The sequence below is a fragment of the Ramularia collo-cygni genome (genome assembly GCF_900074925.1).
Source record: "Ramularia collo-cygni strain URUG2 genome assembly, contig: RCC_scaffold01, whole genome shotgun sequence".
Classification (NCBI taxonomy): Eukaryota; Fungi; Ascomycota; class Dothideomycetes; order Mycosphaerellales; family Mycosphaerellaceae; genus Ramularia; species Ramularia collo-cygni.
The window spans coordinates 1,383,798-1,400,419 of record NW_019716255.1 but is presented as its reverse complement, the minus strand read 5'-3'; the positions used below and the strand labels follow the sequence as shown (position 1 = coordinate 1,400,419).

General features: G+C 52.4%; 8 protein-coding genes; 5 read left to right on the top strand and 3 right to left on the bottom strand.

Moving 5' to 3' along the window:
- Window positions 1-455: 455 nt before the first annotated feature.
- On the top strand, window positions 456-1,060 carry RCC_00526 (probable RNA-binding protein (RRM superfamily); the record flags this gene model as incomplete). XM_023765678.1 has 4 exons in its annotated part: window positions 456-493; window positions 550-630; window positions 717-840; window positions 956-1,060. The coding sequence occupies 4 exons, from the start codon at window positions 456-458 to the stop codon at window positions 1,058-1,060; spliced, it is 348 nt and encodes a 115-aa protein (XP_023621446.1).
- A 1,436-nt stretch (window positions 1,061-2,496) lies between these two features.
- Window positions 2,497-3,615, top strand: RCC_00525 (related to pfkB family carbohydrate kinase superfamily; the record flags this gene model as incomplete). XM_023765677.1 has 3 exons in its annotated part: window positions 2,497-2,608; window positions 2,657-2,848; window positions 2,900-3,615. 3 exons carry the CDS (start codon window positions 2,497-2,499, stop codon window positions 3,613-3,615), a joined length of 1,020 nt encoding a protein of 339 aa, XP_023621445.1.
- Window positions 3,616-3,769: 154 nt separating this feature from the next.
- Window positions 3,770-4,377, bottom strand: RCC_00524 (uncharacterized protein; the record flags this gene model as incomplete). XM_023765676.1 has 3 exons in its annotated part: window positions 3,770-4,014; window positions 4,090-4,290; window positions 4,344-4,377. 3 exons carry the CDS (start codon window positions 4,375-4,377, stop codon window positions 3,770-3,772), a joined length of 480 nt encoding a protein of 159 aa, XP_023621444.1.
- A 1,860-nt stretch (window positions 4,378-6,237) lies between these two features.
- Window positions 6,238-7,903, top strand: RCC_00523 (related to nuclear segregation protein (Bfr1); the record flags this gene model as incomplete). XM_023765675.1 has 3 exons in its annotated part: window positions 6,238-6,375; window positions 6,492-7,658; window positions 7,709-7,903. The coding sequence occupies 3 exons, from the start codon at window positions 6,238-6,240 to the stop codon at window positions 7,901-7,903; spliced, it is 1,500 nt and encodes a 499-aa protein (XP_023621443.1).
- A 505-nt stretch (window positions 7,904-8,408) lies between these two features.
- On the bottom strand, window positions 8,409-9,611 carry RCC_00522 (related to beta-1,4-mannosyltransferase; the record flags this gene model as incomplete). Its single annotated transcript, XM_023765674.1, has 1 exon — window positions 8,409-9,611. One exon carries the CDS (start codon window positions 9,609-9,611, stop codon window positions 8,409-8,411), a length of 1,203 nt encoding a protein of 400 aa, XP_023621442.1.
- An 872-nt stretch (window positions 9,612-10,483) lies between these two features.
- RCC_00521 (uncharacterized protein) lies at window positions 10,484-13,517 on the top strand (the record flags this gene model as incomplete). XM_023765673.1 has 2 exons in its annotated part: window positions 10,484-12,228; window positions 12,281-13,517. 2 exons carry the CDS (start codon window positions 10,484-10,486, stop codon window positions 13,515-13,517), a joined length of 2,982 nt encoding a protein of 993 aa, XP_023621441.1.
- An 810-nt stretch (window positions 13,518-14,327) lies between these two features.
- Window positions 14,328-15,379, top strand: RCC_00520 (related to poly(3-hydroxybutyrate) depolymerase; the record flags this gene model as incomplete). XM_023765672.1 has 2 exons in its annotated part: window positions 14,328-14,877; window positions 14,931-15,379. 2 exons carry the CDS (start codon window positions 14,328-14,330, stop codon window positions 15,377-15,379), a joined length of 999 nt encoding a protein of 332 aa, XP_023621440.1.
- A 114-nt stretch (window positions 15,380-15,493) lies between these two features.
- RCC_00519 (related to Glucose N-acetyltransferase 1) lies at window positions 15,494-16,414 on the bottom strand (the record flags this gene model as incomplete). Its single annotated transcript, XM_023765671.1, has 1 exon — window positions 15,494-16,414. One exon carries the CDS (start codon window positions 16,412-16,414, stop codon window positions 15,494-15,496), a length of 921 nt encoding a protein of 306 aa, XP_023621439.1.
- Between the last annotated feature and the right edge of the window lie 208 nt (window positions 16,415-16,622).

The following is a 16,622-nucleotide window of genomic DNA, read 5'->3' as shown; positions in this document are numbered from 1 at the left end:
TTTTGCGCGACGTGTTTTCCGACACTGCTCGGTGCGAAGTCGTTCAGCATGCAGTAATTGCGAGTGTGGTGCGTTCGCGGCGGGGTTGTTGGTTGGCAGGCGGTTCGAATGGCCCCTCTAGTCGCAGGTAGCGTCCGGCAGCTGGGGAGGTGCCGCCGGAGGTGGATTTGCTTTGCGGAGATGATCTTCGAGAACAATGGTTTCACTGTCAACTGTCCACGGCGTGCAGTCTCACTAGCAGCATTCCTTGAGTCGATTTTGGGAAGATAAAACTTGATCTCAAAGGCTGTCCATTCACTACTTGCACCACATTCCTATCATTCGCATGCAACAGCATCGCGCAAAAGTCGTGACTTCGCGCTAGTGTCATTTAGCGTCGTCAACCTTGGATGCACGTTGGACCATCATCTTCTCGTGTCTCACTCCCACCTAGTTCGCAACCCGCACATCGAGATATGAGTCGCAATTCCAAGCTCGCGCCTGAAGTCAACCGGTACGTCCTCGTCATGCGCCCGCCGACTGCAGGAGGATCTAGCTAACGGCGCGCAGAGCGCTCTTTGTCAAGAATCTGAGCTACAACGTATCCACCGAGGAACTCTTCGATCTGTTTGGCAAATTCGGCCCCATTCGGTACGATCAATACACTCCTAGACATGCGCATGATATGCGCATGCCACAGAAACTTCGTCATACTGACCATACTGACGGCGCTACAGGCAAATCAGGCAAGGAATAGCTTCGAACACGAAGGGCACGGCGTTCGTCGTCTACGAGGATGTCATGGATGCCAAGGGCGCATGTGACAAGCTGAACGGCTTCAACTTCCAAAATCGCTATCTCGTAAGTATAATGAAGGTCGGCAGGCATGCAAGATAGTTCGGGTGTTTCTTGAGCTATTGGGCCCATACAGGAACTGTCTAGGACGTCGCTAACCCTTCTGTCCTTCGCCGGTTAGGTTGTTCTGTACCACAGCAAAGCGAAAGGCCAATCCGGCCAATCCGATCTCGCAGAACGTCGCGAGAACCTAGAACAGCTCAAACGTGAGCATGGGATATCTTAGGGATGCGCGGGAGTTGCGGCAGGTGAAACCGACAATAGCAGCGCTCTCGCAGTGGACAATAAGTCTGTTGTAAGTCGCAAGGACTCTGGGATATCCATTTCCGCAGAGGCAGCAACTCCCAAGGCCAGAGATTTTGCCCAAGAGGCTCGACACGAGAATCATGATACCACAATGACTACGGCGAACAAGGAGAATTTGAGCATGTGGCGACGGATGAGGGCTTTGATTCCAATCAAGTTGGTTTGATATTGGAGGCGTTTTCTGAGACGACGTACGTACCTGCAGTAGCAATCGTATGAGTTCAAGGGGTGGACACTGATTGTGGCGCGACTGCACAGTTATCTTTCACACCTCTTAATCAAGCATAGATCTCTCACAGACAATCGGCAGCCGCGCCAAAGCAGACTATGTCAACACATGAATCTCGACTTCGCGATGCGGAACCGGGAAGGCTGTACGAGTTCACCTAGCTCCTGCTCAGAGTACCTACTTGGTTGAGGATCTGAGCTCCGACACTTCAAATTGCTACATGCCGCTACATAATCACAGCTTGAGTGTGTATCTGAACCTTAACCTCACCTGCAGTCACACGATTCGAGAAAGATGTCCATTGCGCGTGAGCGTTCACGATGATGTGATGGCCAGCCCTCAATGCAGCAACCCATCCGGCTTCCTCGCCATCACATGCGTCCCGTCTGTAATAGCGCTCGTGCAAATGAGTCTTGAGGATCCAGGAGCCACGCCATCCAAGGCATCCAGATAATCCAAATCATGCCCATGAAGCACCGCCACCGTAGAAAAGGCTTTTGCCAATCTCTAATGCTACCTTAGGCTCTCATCCCGTGCTTTGATACGAAAGAGGACTTCAGCCACGGCGAGGATAGCGTGCCAAGCCATGGGCACTTTCCCCTCATTTCCGTAGCGACCTCTCGCTCTGCAAGTCAAGACATAGTTAAGTAACTATTGAGACTCGTGCGAAGTAGAAAGATGTTGGCGGGCAGTTCGGAAAGTTCGAGCTTGTCCTAGTCTATTCCTATCTACATCTCGTCGTTTTCTTGAAAGATCGGCTCGCCAGTAACGACTTCCATCGATGCATCTTTACAATATCGAAATCAGATCTCATCGTCGACATCTCACATATTCCGAACGTGAGYAAATCATCAAACACTCGAACGTCTTGATCTGCAATCACAGTGTTTACTCTCCTTCACATGCACTGTATGGACATGAGCCAGCGACAAGTGCATTTCATCTCGTTGAAACGTCTGGGGGGTGAAAGAGACTACTTCGAGAATTAGGAGACGACGACCAACTGGCCGATACCTTCCTATCTCGACTGGAATTGTTGGTCTGTGGAGGAAACCAGCTGTGCTGCGACCTCTCACATCACGAAGAGCAACACTGGATCCGGTAATATCAAGTGCGCTGCATCTCTTATGGCGGATCGTCCGGTAAAGTTCGTGGCTCTTGGGGGTGTATGGCTAGATGAGATCAGGACGGCCGGTGAAGTGACGAAGACTGATGTGTTAGGCGGAAGTGTGACTTTTGGTAAGTGCATCAGGACTCGTCAGTGACTGACTCTGACGAAGACATAAGCAACTCTCGGAGCGCGGCTCTTTGCAGCCACGAATACGGCGAGTATCCGCTTGATCTTCTTTGCAGGCCACGATTTCCCGCAAGGACACATATCACTCTTTCGCAGTTGGCAAATCGCACTTACAATACACTATTCAGACTCTTTGCCATCTGCAAGAGGAGTGATTCAGTACGATGGTATGGATGAGAGCAGTATGTTCATACCTTTAAGGGCACCTTTAACGGATCTTAATGCAATCACAGGAAGAACTTACCAACGGTTGACTGCTCCATTGCCGCTCACATGGGAGCACCTCACCATTTCCGATATCTCCAACGCTACCTGCTTTCACCTCTTTGAAACTCCTGAAGCTGCAGCGATACAAGTTCACGAAGTACTTTCCAGACGCACAAACGTTGCAGATCGTCCTATCTTCATATGGGAACCCCAAGGCAAAAGTTGTAACACACATACGCTTGATAGGCATCTTCATGCCGCTAGTTTGATGGACGTCTTCTCCCCGAATCATGCCGAACTGGATAGTTTGTTCGAGGAGGATGCCAGTCTGATCTTCGACAGGGATCGTGTCGAGGCTCAGGCGAAATACTTCATGGATGCCGGCGTCGGACATGGTAATCAAGGCTGCATAGTAGTGCGGTGCGCAGAACGTGGATGTCTGATCATGTCCCAAGATATGGCGCCTACATGGCTTCCCGCTTTCTACGACGCAGGTTCAGAGCATGTGGTGGACGCCACCGGAGGAGGCAACGCTTTTCTTGGTGGATTTAGCATTGGCTACCAGGAGACTGGTAGCTTCATCGAAGCGGCCAAGTACGGTAACGTTGCTGCAAGCTTCGCTATTGAGCAGGTGGGAGTTGCAAAGCTCTCTGTCGAGGGCGAGTATGAGCTCTGGAATGGGCAAAAAGTGAGAGATCGCTTGGCTGTGTATCAAGACGGACTGAAGAGCAGCAACGAATAGATGCGCGCCACCAAAAGTTGCCATGAAGAAGAAAGCTCGAGGATAATAGAATGTGAATCATTATCTTACACAACCAAATCGAACTACCGGTCGCATCGAACCACGGAGACTTCCAATCATATTCATAAACCATCTGTCATGAATTCGCACCAGCTCATCGCTTCAAGTATGTCGCGTCGAATTTGACAGTGCTGGCGGAGATGATCTTGGCGAGGCGCAGAGAGTAATAGTGCTCAACGCTTTTGGATGGGTCTTCCTTGTGTTCATCCTCGGCAACAACTGACAGGCGCTGGAGACCTCGAGTGACATCTTCTTCGGCCACGGCATCCCACTTCGAAGCCTCGGGGTATTCGCCACCCATCTCCGMTTCGTTGGACTCGACGTGCTTTGAGTCGACGACTGAAGAGTCAGTCTTATTCTTTCATAATAGGTTACACTTATCAGGCCTCGGCGAGACATAATAATTGTACGTACCTTGTCCAGGAAGTTTTGAGTCTTCCGGGCCAACTTCGAGGCCTTGTATTTTGTTCACCATGAACTCGAAGCTCGGAACATCGCCAGCGAGAGTGTGCGCCGGGGTAGGATGCGGGCCTGGAGGGAGGGCGCGCGAAGATGTGATGGACATAGTGTCCTCGTAGGTTGTGGGGGTGGTGGCCGTCTTTAGACAGGGAGATGCTGGATGGAGGTCAGCGATTATTCAAAGCATGTCGCGCGAGGTATCATCTTACCGCTACCGCTATCATGCTGAGAGCGGTCCGACATTGTTGATGCTGTGTATTGTTAGGAGTTGGTCACAGCCAAGAATGTGTTTGTTCAGGAAGTGTCGGTCGTGAGCGGCGATTTGTACATCTGCTGGTTCCTTAGCGTGATGCGGGCCGAAGGAAGCAGGGAGTGAATGAAGTGTGCATTCACTCTAAGAAAGCAACTATTCACTATCTGTATACAACAATTAAACTTTTCATGCAGCGAACGCCCTTCTGAAACTGTACGATACTGATCAGGAGCGTGCGGCACTTTAATACTCGTATATACCTTCCTTCAATTGATCCAATTGACATCGGCGCGTGACAGCCCGATAGCCAGATAGTGAAGAGCGCAACCCGAAAAAGATTGCAACGAAGTTGTCTCGAGGCGTCGATGTCGGAAGCTCCATCGCGCTCTGAGACCGTCGTACTTCAACACTCGTTACATCGCGGAGAGAATCGTTCCATCGAGATGGGTGGCACTGCTGATATGTGGAAGCGATAGTTTCAGCAAACAGTCCAGGCTTGAGCGACAATGCCATCAAGACTGACGTTTGATTGCTATCGCAAGCACCAACGTAACATCTGGCAAGATCTGTCAAGTTGACTCTTCCATTCGAGTAGTAGCCCCACGGGATCGCACGTCGTCTCCTGATGTCCGAAATACTGAGGTGGAAGATGGTAGATCGTGCAGTGCTACTGAAGCTCCGTCGCGGTTCGTTTGATAGTGAGGCATTCCCTCAGGAGAGACACCCGTGTTCACGGCGGCTTTCGGACTACGACTTTTGACCCACGGAGCCAGATTGTAGTATCCACCACAGGCAAATATACCAATCCACAGCGCTAGCTCCGTACCATATATTACGAGGCCTAGGATGTCGAGCTCGGGCTGAAACAGAACAGAGACGATCGATAGGAGATCGCCAAGTGCGTCAATTCCTATGAATAGGAAGGAAACTCCACGAACATGCCTATGAATCCAGATGTCATAATAGTGTCGCAGAACACCCAACGCCAGGAACAAAGCGGCCAGGATTGCCATGAGAGTAACGGGCCAGTGTGTTCCCCGGTCAGTTCCGATGCGAAGAGCAAATATGAGACCAACCTCAATGGCTCCCATGACACAGGCGATCGGCAACACCACCGCCATTGACTTCGTTACGGACCAGCTGCGCTCGTAGTATAAACATTGAATCCAAGTCACCAGGCTTAGGACCGTCAATATCTGAGGCTGGACCTGCAGAGCTATATTGTACCCAGAAACGATGTTATAAATACCGAGTGGGACGCCAGCCCATGCCCAGAACATCATCATCGTGGGCTGCAGGCCGATTGCATTGTGACGACGGTAATTGAGATATATCTGGGGTACGAGCTGAATGGACCAGCATACCGCCCCCAAAGTGCCGAAAGTGGTGGCTAGGGTTGGTCTATCCATAGTGGCCCACACCCGATGCAATTGTTTCAACAAGCTGATGGAAGCCTCGAGATACAACAAATCACATGGAGTGGCAGATCTGGAGTGCTGCGGCCGAGCAAGAGTCCGACGCACTTCAACCGAGAGCGCAGTGTCAGGAGTGTCGGGTGTCTGGCTGTCAGAAGCATGGGGTGATGTGATGTGGTTGTCAGGAGCCAAGAGGATCTGCCGATGCACGTGGCCCCGRGCGCCGTTATTCACTCCCAAGGTTCCGTTCCGCGGCAAGGGTCCGAGCATCTTGAAATTCGCCAGCTACTGCATCCAGRCTTCCATTGACTGTACTACATACAACCTTCACCAGCTGCTTTTTACACATGCGGTGATACTACACGAAACCAAACCCCCTCAGTTCTGACCACCTACCTATTCGATAGCATCGCCGGGCTCCGATCAGCACGCACCATGGCCGACACTGCCACTCCTCCGGCAGCCTCTGTCGACAAATCGGCGCCTGTCAAACCTGAGAGGCCAGATGAGGGCCTATACAAGGAGAACTTGGCCAAGGCGGAGAAAGAGCTGAAGGCGGCCGAGGAGCGCATGGTATGTTGCAGCGACACAATGGCACAATCACATGCGGCTGGCCATCTCGCTTAGCTGCATGATGGATAAGAGCAGTGGCGCCGGGATAGCACGTGCTAACATCTTTGGGATCGCAGAAAGTGCTAAAGGGCAAGATTGACAATGCTCGTCCGAACAACAAGGACTCTCCGGCTGGCAAACGCCAGCAGGAGCTCCGCGCGGAGCTCGGCCAGATCCGCACGCAGCAGCAGTCCAGCAAATCCTCGCGTACCGGTGTGATGGACCAAATCAAGCGTCTCGAGGAGACTCTCAAGTCCCGCATCACGGAATCGAAGAATGCCCGCAGCAAGGTTCAGTTCAAGTCCGCCGCCGATGTCCAGGCCGAGATCGACCGCTTGCAGGCCTCTGTTGACACCGGCACGATGAAAATTGTCGATGAGAGGAAGGCTCTTGGCGACATCTCCCAGCTGAACCGTCAGAAGAAGGGATTTGCCAGTTTCGACGAGGCGCAAAAAGGAATTGACGATATCAAGGCCAAGATTGCTGAACTTCGCAAGCAACTCGACGATCCCGAATCCAAGGCACTGTCCGAACGTTACACCCAGATCACAACCGAGCTTGACCAGATCCGTGCCGAACAGGACGAGTCCTTCAAGAGCTTGAACTCTCTGCGTGATGAACGCACAAAGGCCCACGAGGATCAGCAGAAGAAATATGCCGCGGTCAAGGAGATCAAGGACGCGTTTTACCAGCAACGCCGCGCTGCTGKAGAATATGAACGCGAAGCGAAGCGCATCCGTGAGGAGAAGCGAAGAGCAGAGAATGATGCTTACCACCGCGGCCGGAGACAGGAGGCTGCTCAGGCGAAGCTCGAGGATGCCAGCGCTCCTGCTTACCAGGATGAAATCCGTACCACACAGGCCCTTCTCGCGCATCTTGACCCATCCTCCGTCACCAAGCAGGAAGCTGCTGGCCCCGGCAAGCTTGCGGCGACTAACTTCCGCACCGTTGAGGCAACCGGACTCAAGGGAACCCCTCTCGCCAAGAAGGGCGCAGAAGAGGAGAACTACTTCATCGGCGGCGCTGGAAAGAAGAACAAGCGTGCTCGTGGTCAGCAGCAGCCAAACGGCACGGCAGCCCCAGCTCCCGAGCGCAAGTTCCAGCTCGACCTCGGAACCATTGACAGCCTGGCTAAGATCAACGTTGATCCCCCAATRTCCCAGGCTGATGTGCCGGCCGTTGTTGAGAAGCTGAAGGAGAAGCTTGCATTCTGGAAGGGCGACCAGGATCGCAAGACCAAGGAGGTGAGCACAATGTTTTCACAATATGAGGATCACAGCTAACACGACAGCAGAACATCAAGAAAGCACAGGAAGAGATTGACCGCCTCGAAGCTGAAGCCAATGCTATTGACAACAAGGCCACGAAATCGGAGAAGCCACAGGTCAACGGCGGTGCCGAGCAGAAGGACTCTGTAGGTCAAGTCTCTGACAACCTTGAGAAGACCACCATCGAGGAGAAGTCGGCAGCAGATGCCACGACCKCTTGAACTTAACCATCACGAAATAAGTTTCCGGTTTATACTAGGGTGTCGGAGCGTTTGCGCGGTCCAAAAGGAAAAGGAAAAGCGAGTCAATCTTGGACACATAATTGCAAGTCCAGATTTAGCATAGCTATCGGATTCTTACGTATCTATCGAAAGCGGCACCATGTGAGGCGCTCACAATCCCGACAGCGTTACAATGAAGACACCTTGGCAGTGGCCGTTGATATCGGGACATCTCGACCAAGTGACAATACCAAAGATGTTATCGACCTCTCATGACATCCTCTCCGTCCGCTATATCAGTGCCCTGAGACATGGAGTTTATGGGAAGGTCTCCTTGTCGAGAGTCTTAGCGAGTGAGTGGATTTTAGCTGAGTCTCCCTACCAAATTCCACTGGATTGGCAGTCTCGCTTGTCCATAGTTATCCCGCGTGATGTGGGCAGTTCCACAGTGGCTGTGATCCGACGTAGGGTCCTGGATCCTACATGTCAAGACCTGGAGCAGTTCTCAAGATTTCAATTGAAATAACCGCCCTRCAACGGGCATCCACTCATCATCCCATCGCCGCTTGCACTCCTCCATAGCGCCCCTCCTGAGCTCGAAAAGCTTCTCACCATCATCTCCAAAGATGTCCTCTAGTATCTCAGCTAGCCGTCCCGCACTCTCGAAGCCCAGGCCATTTTTACCCTCCTGCACCAATTCCGGCCATGCCTCAAACGCACTCCACCCCGCAACAGGTAGACCAGTGCCGAACATATCGACGACTTTCATCGGAAGATCGACTCCCGATGATGAAGTATGTAGACTGACGCCGAGATCTGCGGAGCCCAGTAAGAGCGCGTAGTCCTCTGCGCTTAGCCACGCGGTCGTGACGACGACATGCTGTAGTTTTTCCGCTGCAGTGAGAGCCTGGATCTCGCGGAGGTAGTGGTCTCTCTGCGGTCCTTTCCCAGTGATGAYGGCGATGATGTTCGGCAGTTCTGGATTCGCATCTACCATTGAAGAGTACTTTACCAAGGCCTCAAGTAGTACGGAGAAGTCTTCATCTGGAGTCCAGGAGGTCGAGCTCACAACTAGTCGGCAAAGTCCCGCGAGAATATCTTCTGCATGCTTTTCTGTCCCTGGTAGGCGTCGTAGAAGATCTGTCCTTTGAGGGGTGGTAAGAGGCTGAAATATGGCTGGTGGTCGATCGTGCAAGGGCATAGCGTCCACATCCCAGCTCTCCTTCAGGACTCGGCACATTGCATTCGTTACCGCGAAGTGGGCGTGGACACCATGCGAGGAAAAGAAGCCTTCGTACCATTTAGCTAGTTTGACCAGAGGGTGGGAGGGGCCCAGCCGGAGAGCGAGGATCGAATATCCAAAATTATGCCAGTCGATGACTAGACGTGTGTTGCGGATGAAGCAGATGGCCTGGCAAACAGCCAATGTCGGTATGGACGGAGGGTTTTGGATGAGCATCCACTTGGCGGCGACTGTTCTGTGGCCAAGGGCACGGTAGAGACTCCAGATCTGCCAAAGAACTTTGAGAGGCGCCAGGAGGAGGAACAAGAGTCTGTTGGATGTTTGGAGCTGGGGAGGAAATGGTTGAACCGGGATGATGTCAATCATACAACTCCTTGAGATGTCTGGGTGAGTTTCCGACCCAGCGTATCCGATGATGTCCACTTTCGCCCCGTGGGCTGCAAGACTCAGTGCGTGGTATTGCATTCTTGGACTGCGACCAATATCTCCCAACACGACGATCTGGACGCTAGCATCGATATCAAGGCGACCGTCCGAATCTTTGTGTCTGAGGAAATAGCTGTAGCCGGATTTGATCGCGTCTTTTTGACTTTGCTCGGTGAATGCTGCTTCTGTGACATATCGAGGGTGATAATTTGAGTACGCAGTGGGGAGAGAAACCCAAAGGAACACGGCAACAGCAGTTGCTATGATGGCGATGATGATGGAAACATTCCAAGCCAATTCCAACCACGCCATCTCAGCGGGGACTATGCCAACCTGTGCTTGTATATTGGAGGGAAGTGGTTTTGATCGTTTGAAGGCTCGCTCAGCTCACCAAAATGGAGAGCAGCCGCAAGCGAACTTGTCTCTCCACCGACTAGGAATGCCTCTCACTGCAGAGAGACTGGCCGTTGCATTGCATGTAGGCCAGAAGGACTAGCTGGATGTCGGACCTGAACAAAGATACTTTTGCATGAGGTGGGAAACGACTGGAGTGTGGGGGTGGCTGAACATGGGTTATGCAGGGCCTCACAATTTACCCAAGGTTTCTTTGTGTGTCATCCTCGACCTGCGCATGCGGCATGAGGTGAATCTAAAAGGGGCTCGTGGCGCGAAACATCTCGAAGGTCTGTTTCACGTAGAACGAACTAAACGTTAATTTGCCGTTGCATACAAACGATCGTCGCCGACGTCAAGCGAGCGATAGCAGTTACGTATTCGCAGGCAGGATCCCTCCCAACACCATCACCACTTCCCGCCGATGATCAAGTGAGGCCTCCGAWCACCGCCCGACGACTTCTCGCGACCCCAGAGCCTCGCTTCGCTTCCCTCAGGCGCGTTCCCTCTTAGTGCGCATGGCTTCCAGCTATGTGTTTCCTCCAGCAGAAAGCGAGGGAAACCACCACCAAGGCCACTCTGGATCGCGGCTCTCGCCAGCGAGAAGCAATGGCAGCGCCCTGGCAGTCAACACGGCCGCATCCAATGGCAGCCTCTTCACTCATGCCGAAGTGAGCCAAGAGAGCACTCCTCAAGCATCGCCCAACACAGAACGAGAGCAACGCGCTCTCATGACCGACTACAAGCAGTTTGCTGTCAACGGAAATACACGGCATGCCCATACGCACACTCCACATCACGACCACGACCACGGCCACGACCACAACCATACCCACGCCCACGAGCCTCTTCACAGCCATTCCCACCACAGTCACGCGCACAGCCACTCGCACACATCGATGAAGGCCCGGCAACGAGGGGAATCTGACCTGGGTCGGCCAGCRTCCTTTACATATCAGCCTGTCGTGGGCAGCATACCTACAGCGTCGTCAGCATGGTTTTCCCTGCCCGAAGCCTTGACAAGTCTGCTCATCCCCCTACCGTATATGCTTGCATCTGCGGCATATTTAAAAGAAGACGGTTTCGAAGATGATGGTATGCCTCCCCTTTCGGCATACGCAAAGTTACAGCAGTCAATTCTGGAGGAGCAAAAGCATCAATCACACGGACTGGAAAGGATAGGGTATGGCTTCATCGAGGCTTGTACTCTCACGACAGGCACATTACTGCTGGTGGGGCTAATAGCCAAGATGAGATCCTCGGAGCGTATGCTAGATCGACGAAAGGACAAAACAGTTGCGCCCAGGCACGTCGACAGCGTGTTCACGCCAGCATCGGTCGTCAAGATGGTGGCAAGGGCGCTGAGTGTGGGTTTGCCATTTTACTCTGCCACTCAGATTGGAGGCATGCGAACAGRTCTTGTTCTGCTTGTGGCTGTGGCGTCCAACATAACAAATACCGACTCGGCACGCAGGTCGTCGCTGAATGATTGGGCCCAAATCTTCAAGACCAGGTCTGCCTCGCTCTTCGTGGTTATCCTCGCTGCTTTGTTAGACTTCACCGGCGTTACATTTAGAGCGGCTTTCCCGGACCTCTTGACAGGGTACTTGGCTTTGGTGTGCTCCCTGGTCCTTTTGCCTTCACCTTTGCCTACAACCGCGGCGTCAAGCTCACAGTCTTCGGCAGATACGCCAACAGTAACATCGCGACCGTCCTGGTCGCAAGTGGCTGCGTCACCTCTGGTGTCGTGCCCCGCTGATGGTAGCCTTACGCTCACCGCGGGAATTGGTATGGCGTTCCTGACAGTAGTTGCGTCTTGGATCCTCTCCACCTCGCCTCCCATTAACGCTACAGCCATCATGTTCAGCACTCTCTCAGTCGCATCATCGGTTGCCGCGATCTTTTTCGCTCGGCCTACATCCCTTCGCAGCCAACACAAAGCAGGTCTTGGAATTGGGTGCTTTCTTCTCGCGACTTGTGCATTCCTGTTTTCTCCATCCCTCTGGCCAGGGACCATTTGCAACGGAGGCATTTCTGCATTGTCATATGTCGGCGTTCTGTACGATACATCATCCGGTTCGACACATAGAGATCTAAACGATCATGTACACGACCATGCGCACAACGCCCGAACTCATAGCCAGTCGGCGGAGGGTAATCATTCCATATTGACAGGGTATCTTCTGAGCAGATGCGAGCCGGGCTCACTGGCGCACGGCATATTGGACGAGAAAGATTCTCGGAGGATTGCATACTTTACCTGGTACGTACATCGCCATCAAGGATGGGTGTCTCATTTTGCTAACACAAAGCAGCCTCAACTTTGCTTTCATGCTTGTGCAGGGTGTTTACGGGTACTGGAGCGGCTCACTGGGACTGCTGAGCGATACTGTGCACATGTTCTTCGACTGCCTGGGCTTGGTGGTTGGTCTCGGCGCTGCAGTCGCTTCGAAATGGCCCACAAGTCCAGAGAGACCATATGGATGGGGCAAGCTAAACACACTTTCGGGATTTGGCAATGGAATCTTCTTGATGCTGGTTAGCATTGAATTTGCTTGGGAAGCTCTCGAGGGTATTCGGGAGCAGACAGAGATTCGACATGTTCAGGAGTTGCTTGTCGTCAGTACTCTGGGATTTGCTGTCAATATGGTTGGTCTCTTTGCCTTTGGACACGCCCATCACGGACACGACCATGGCCACTCTCATGGAGGAGACTCGCATGGCCACGATCACGGTCACGATCACGGTCACGATCACAGCCACGATCACGACCACGATCACGGCCACGATCATGGCCACGACCACGGCCATTCCCATTCCCACGGTGGACACTCTCACCATCTATCCGTTGCGAGCATAGCTAGCGACGTGAGCTATGCGAGTAACGGTAGTAACGGAACTATCAAGAGCAAATACGGCCATGATCACGCGCCAGCTGCCTCTGGCGGAGACATTCATGGCTTCGCTAACAGCCATCAACAGCAAACAAGTGCATCTTCGCAAACTCATTCGCATGACCATCACAACGAGAACATTCATGGTATTTTTCTGCATGTCGCAGCTGATGCCGGCGGCTCTGCCGCAGTAATAATCAGCACAGCGATGACAATTTGGAAACCCTGGTATCTTTGGGATCCGCTGGCGACAATCATCATAGCGATTCTCATCTTCGCTGCTGCGGTACCTTTGGTGACCGGTTCTGCCAGGAAACTGCTTCTTGTCATCCCGGATGACCTTGAGTATAACATCAAGAACACACTGCAAGAGCTTGGCGAGCTTCGCGGCGTTATCGGTTATGCCGTGCCGAGATTCTGGCTTGACGATCGAGAAGACGCTCCAGATCCACACGGCCACGGCCATGATCACGGCCCGCCAGCTGGAAAGGCGAAAGTTATGGGTGTCATACATATCATTGCCGCACCGGCCGCTGATTTGGACGATGTGCGGCATCGTGTAGATGAGTTTGTAAAGGAAAAGGGCATGGACTTGGTTGTACATGTGGAAAGGGAGGGCATTGAAGGGGAAGGCCAATGCTGGTGTGGAGGAACTTGACACAACTGGATATTTGAATGCTGATTAGATGAAAGCCGTAGTTAATGTTTGGACAYTGGATGCTTGCTTGGACGACATTTACGATTCTGTCTTACTATGAAACCTTTTCCCGCAGCGGATTAACCCATATACAAATGAGTGCTCTGATCAAATTTCGCGATGCTCGCAAGACAGAAGAAGTTATGCAACTCGCGGTCAAGATCCAGAGCGTTCCCACGAGAAAAAAAAATTGCCTAGGCGCACTTGTAGAAGTTTGTAAATGATGTTCATTGCGTTCGTCACTTTGATGAGGCTGTGAATCTCGAGCTCTTGTACTCTTTGGAAWTTTTGGTGGCAATATTGCAAGAACAGGAGCTCTGCGCGGAGAAGGAAAGGAGATTGGAGGAATGGGAGGCTGGGCTGCGAAGAGGAAAGATGAAAGAGGACGCGCGACGATATGCTCGGAGATGTCGTATCTCTGGCTAAGGGGCAATATCAGGCTCTGCAATGGGGTTTGGTAAGAGGCATGCTGATCTGAAAATGCCTATAAAAAGCGTCGCTCAGGATGCTCAAGAGACACGGCGTTGAGTCCAAGCTTGCTAGATCGCAGCCAACCATGACCTCCAGTCCCAACATTCTTGTCATAGAGGATAAGGTCGCAATGTTACGGGATACCATTACAAGCTTTCCGAAAGGCTACGCAGTCATAGCTCAAGAATGGAGGAATGTGGTGAGCAAAACCTTGTATACATCCATCCATCCACCCCTTGCAGCACGAAGCAATGTAAGAGAGGTTGACTCGCCTCCCTACAATGGATTTCCATCATCACGATGTCGCTGCTTAACATCGCCGTATCTGTGCTGGCTTTGCTCGGAGCAGCCAATGCCCTCACCAAATCCCCAGGCTGCGGTCGAGCTCTGGGCACGAACATCCGAAGAGGAGGCACCGGGCAGTCGAACAGCCTTTCGATCACGAGCAATGGAGTGACTCGGACATTTCTACTGCACATTCCCACAAACTACGACGTCAACGATGCTCGCGGCTTGGTCTTCTCTTTCCATGGTCGAAGCAGGACTGCTGTGTCGCAGGAAGCGCTCTCTTCATTTTCAGATCCGTATTTCAACCCAGACTTGCTAGCAGTTTATCCCCAGGGGCTGGGTTCGACTCCGCAATGGCAGGGAGATCCAGAGGCTACGACCGACGACGTCCTGTTCACTTTGGATCTGCTCACGTACATCAACAACAACTATTGCGTCAACACTGAAGCCGTTTACTCCACCGGCAAGAGCAATGGTGCTGGATTCTCGCTGAACGTCCTGGCTTGTGATCCGGTTGCGGTGACAAAGTTCGCTGCATTCGCGGGTGCCGCCAGCGCCGATTGTAAGTCTCCCAACGCTCGACACAGCATACCAGCATTGACACCAATCTTGCAGACCAGGCCAGTATGACTGAGGCCAATTGCAACCCTCTGACGGTGCCAATTACCTGCAACCCTGGCAAGACTCGTATTCCAATCCTCGAGTTGCACGGAACCGCTGATGACACGATTCCTTATAATGGTGGTGGTCGACGAACGCAGTGCTTGCCATCGATTCCATACTTCATGCAGTCGTGGAGTGCTCGCAATGGTCTGGGTACCACCAACCAGTCTACCGTCCTGATTGGGGGTAATGTCCGTCGGGAGGAGTTTGGCCTGTCACAGGGCGTGCTCGGCCAGACCACTCACTACTGGATCAAGAATATGGGCCACTCTTGGCCTGCAACGATTGGCAACAGTGATTCTGCAACGCCAACCTTCATCAACGCAACTTCTCTGATGTACGACTTTTTCAAGAGGTATACACTGCCACAAACGTCAGCGGCGTGGTGCTGTGCGGTTTGATCATTCTGGAATTGTCTGGATTTTGACCTGATGAATGTACCGCGCAGTTCATTCGCCTCATCTAGACCATCGTTAATGGGTTCATGTCGTGGTGTTTTGCAATATTTATACAGATCAGGTCGAAATTGTCTTGTTCTTCATGCTTTCCCACTTTGGCGCCGGCACGCTCAATATTCTGCAGAGGTCCTTTCGTTTCTTCCTAAAGTTCGTATAGAGCCCCTTCCAGATATCGCGTTCTGCACAGCTTCCAGACGTCTCACCCCCACAATCAGGCTGCATCTCGGCCAGTCCCTCATGAGGCCACATGATCCAAGGCTTGGGCAGAGGCCAATCGCTGAAATGTACCAGGCTTGCTTCGTTGATGATCCTGTCCGCGTTCCAGTCATACTTGGAGTGGCGAGACCTAGGCCCATTGACGGTGCCAAGATATGCCGAGTGATCTTTGTTCCTGAATTCCGCGCTGAGCAGAGCATACTTACGATGCGGCAAGACCATGGCTGAAGCACCAAACCTGTGGTTCAAGAGGTCCATGTCGTAGTTGCGCCCGCTCTGGAATCCAGGCTGAAGCTTCCAAGACATTAGTATGTCCATGAAATTCTGCAGCTCGAGCGGATTGGGTTCAATCAACATAAGTAAGCTCGTGAGTGGTCGCTYCCTGGCAGGTCCGTCGGTCCAGTACGCTCGCGGCATAGCTATTGGTGTCGATGGGAGCAGGAACAACTCGTCCAGGTTTTTGAGTAACGTTATGTCGCTATCCAGATGTAACACCCGATCGTACTCGTACAGCTCAAAGGCACGAAGTTTAGTAATCGACGTGTCCCATGTGCTGGGAGCATTCAGGGTTCCTGGCTCTGCTTTGCCGTCAGGGCTCAGCACAGTGACTGGCTTCAGCTTCACCTTGTAGAGTTTCTGCGCGCGGATCAAAAGCTGGCTGTTTCGATCTTGCGGAGACTCGTCCTGCAAATCCCATTGCTCTGGATATAGCAGAACGCGGTCTGCCTTGCTGCCAAGACGTTCTAGTGATTCGAAGACCATGTATGCTGGGAAAAGAGTCAGTTGTGTGGTAGTAGCTGTTTGACTTGGCCCGGCATACCATTGCATAGGTTGTGATTATCCGTGACATATCTATGCAATCTGTCAGTATGGTCATCGTTGCGGAGGTGTGTCTCACAGGAAGACGTGCTGTACATATGCGAAGCTCTTCCAGTCCACCGGACGTGGCCTTGGCTCACCAGTGTTCCAG